The sequence below is a fragment of the Hyphopichia burtonii genome, assembly GCF_001661395.1.
Source record: "Hyphopichia burtonii NRRL Y-1933 unplaced genomic scaffold HYPBUscaffold_5, whole genome shotgun sequence".
In the NCBI taxonomy this organism is placed as follows: domain Eukaryota; kingdom Fungi; phylum Ascomycota; class Pichiomycetes; order Serinales; family Debaryomycetaceae; genus Hyphopichia; species Hyphopichia burtonii.
The window spans coordinates 926,903-927,295 of record NW_017963732.1 but is presented as its reverse complement, the minus strand read 5'-3'; the positions used below and the strand labels follow the sequence as shown (position 1 = coordinate 927,295).

At 38.5% G+C, this 393-nt stretch overlaps 1 protein-coding gene across 1 annotated transcript in view; it reads left to right on the top strand.

Moving 5' to 3' along the window:
• Positions 1-10: 10 nt before the first annotated feature.
• Positions 11-393, top strand: part of HYPBUDRAFT_7109 (uncharacterized protein) — a gene marked incomplete at both ends in the record, with an annotated part of 1,443 nt that continues 1,060 nt past the window's right edge. The window contains one exon of the mRNA XM_020223633.1: positions 11-208. Coding sequence (XP_020075795.1) covers positions 11-208 — 198 coding nt within the window. The remainder of the gene's footprint in view (positions 209-393) is intronic.

Genomic DNA, 393 nt, shown 5'->3' with positions numbered 1-393 from the left:
GAAAAATCAAATGGTGAGTGACAAAAGCAGTCAGGTGAGTAGTAGCAATGGGAGATCAACAGACCAAGTTAAGGGAAGACCGGACTTGCTTTATTTGAAGAATGAAGTCCCTTTATTGATTGTTGAAGTTAAGGGACCCCGTTTTAGTGACTTGGTCAAAGATGGAATTAATGAATCAAGTGAGGCTTTCAAATCAATCAAAAGGCAAGTAGGCAGATATTTCGTTGTCTGCAAAACAACTCGTGCTATGATCACTAATTTCCACCACACTCTTTACATAGAAATTGATGAATCTAGANTCAGTCAATTGAAGGAGCTCACAGATGATAACAATGAAGTAGAGATCCCTTGCAATTACAAGTTACTTTCATTGGAAGGTCGGGGTTTAACTGT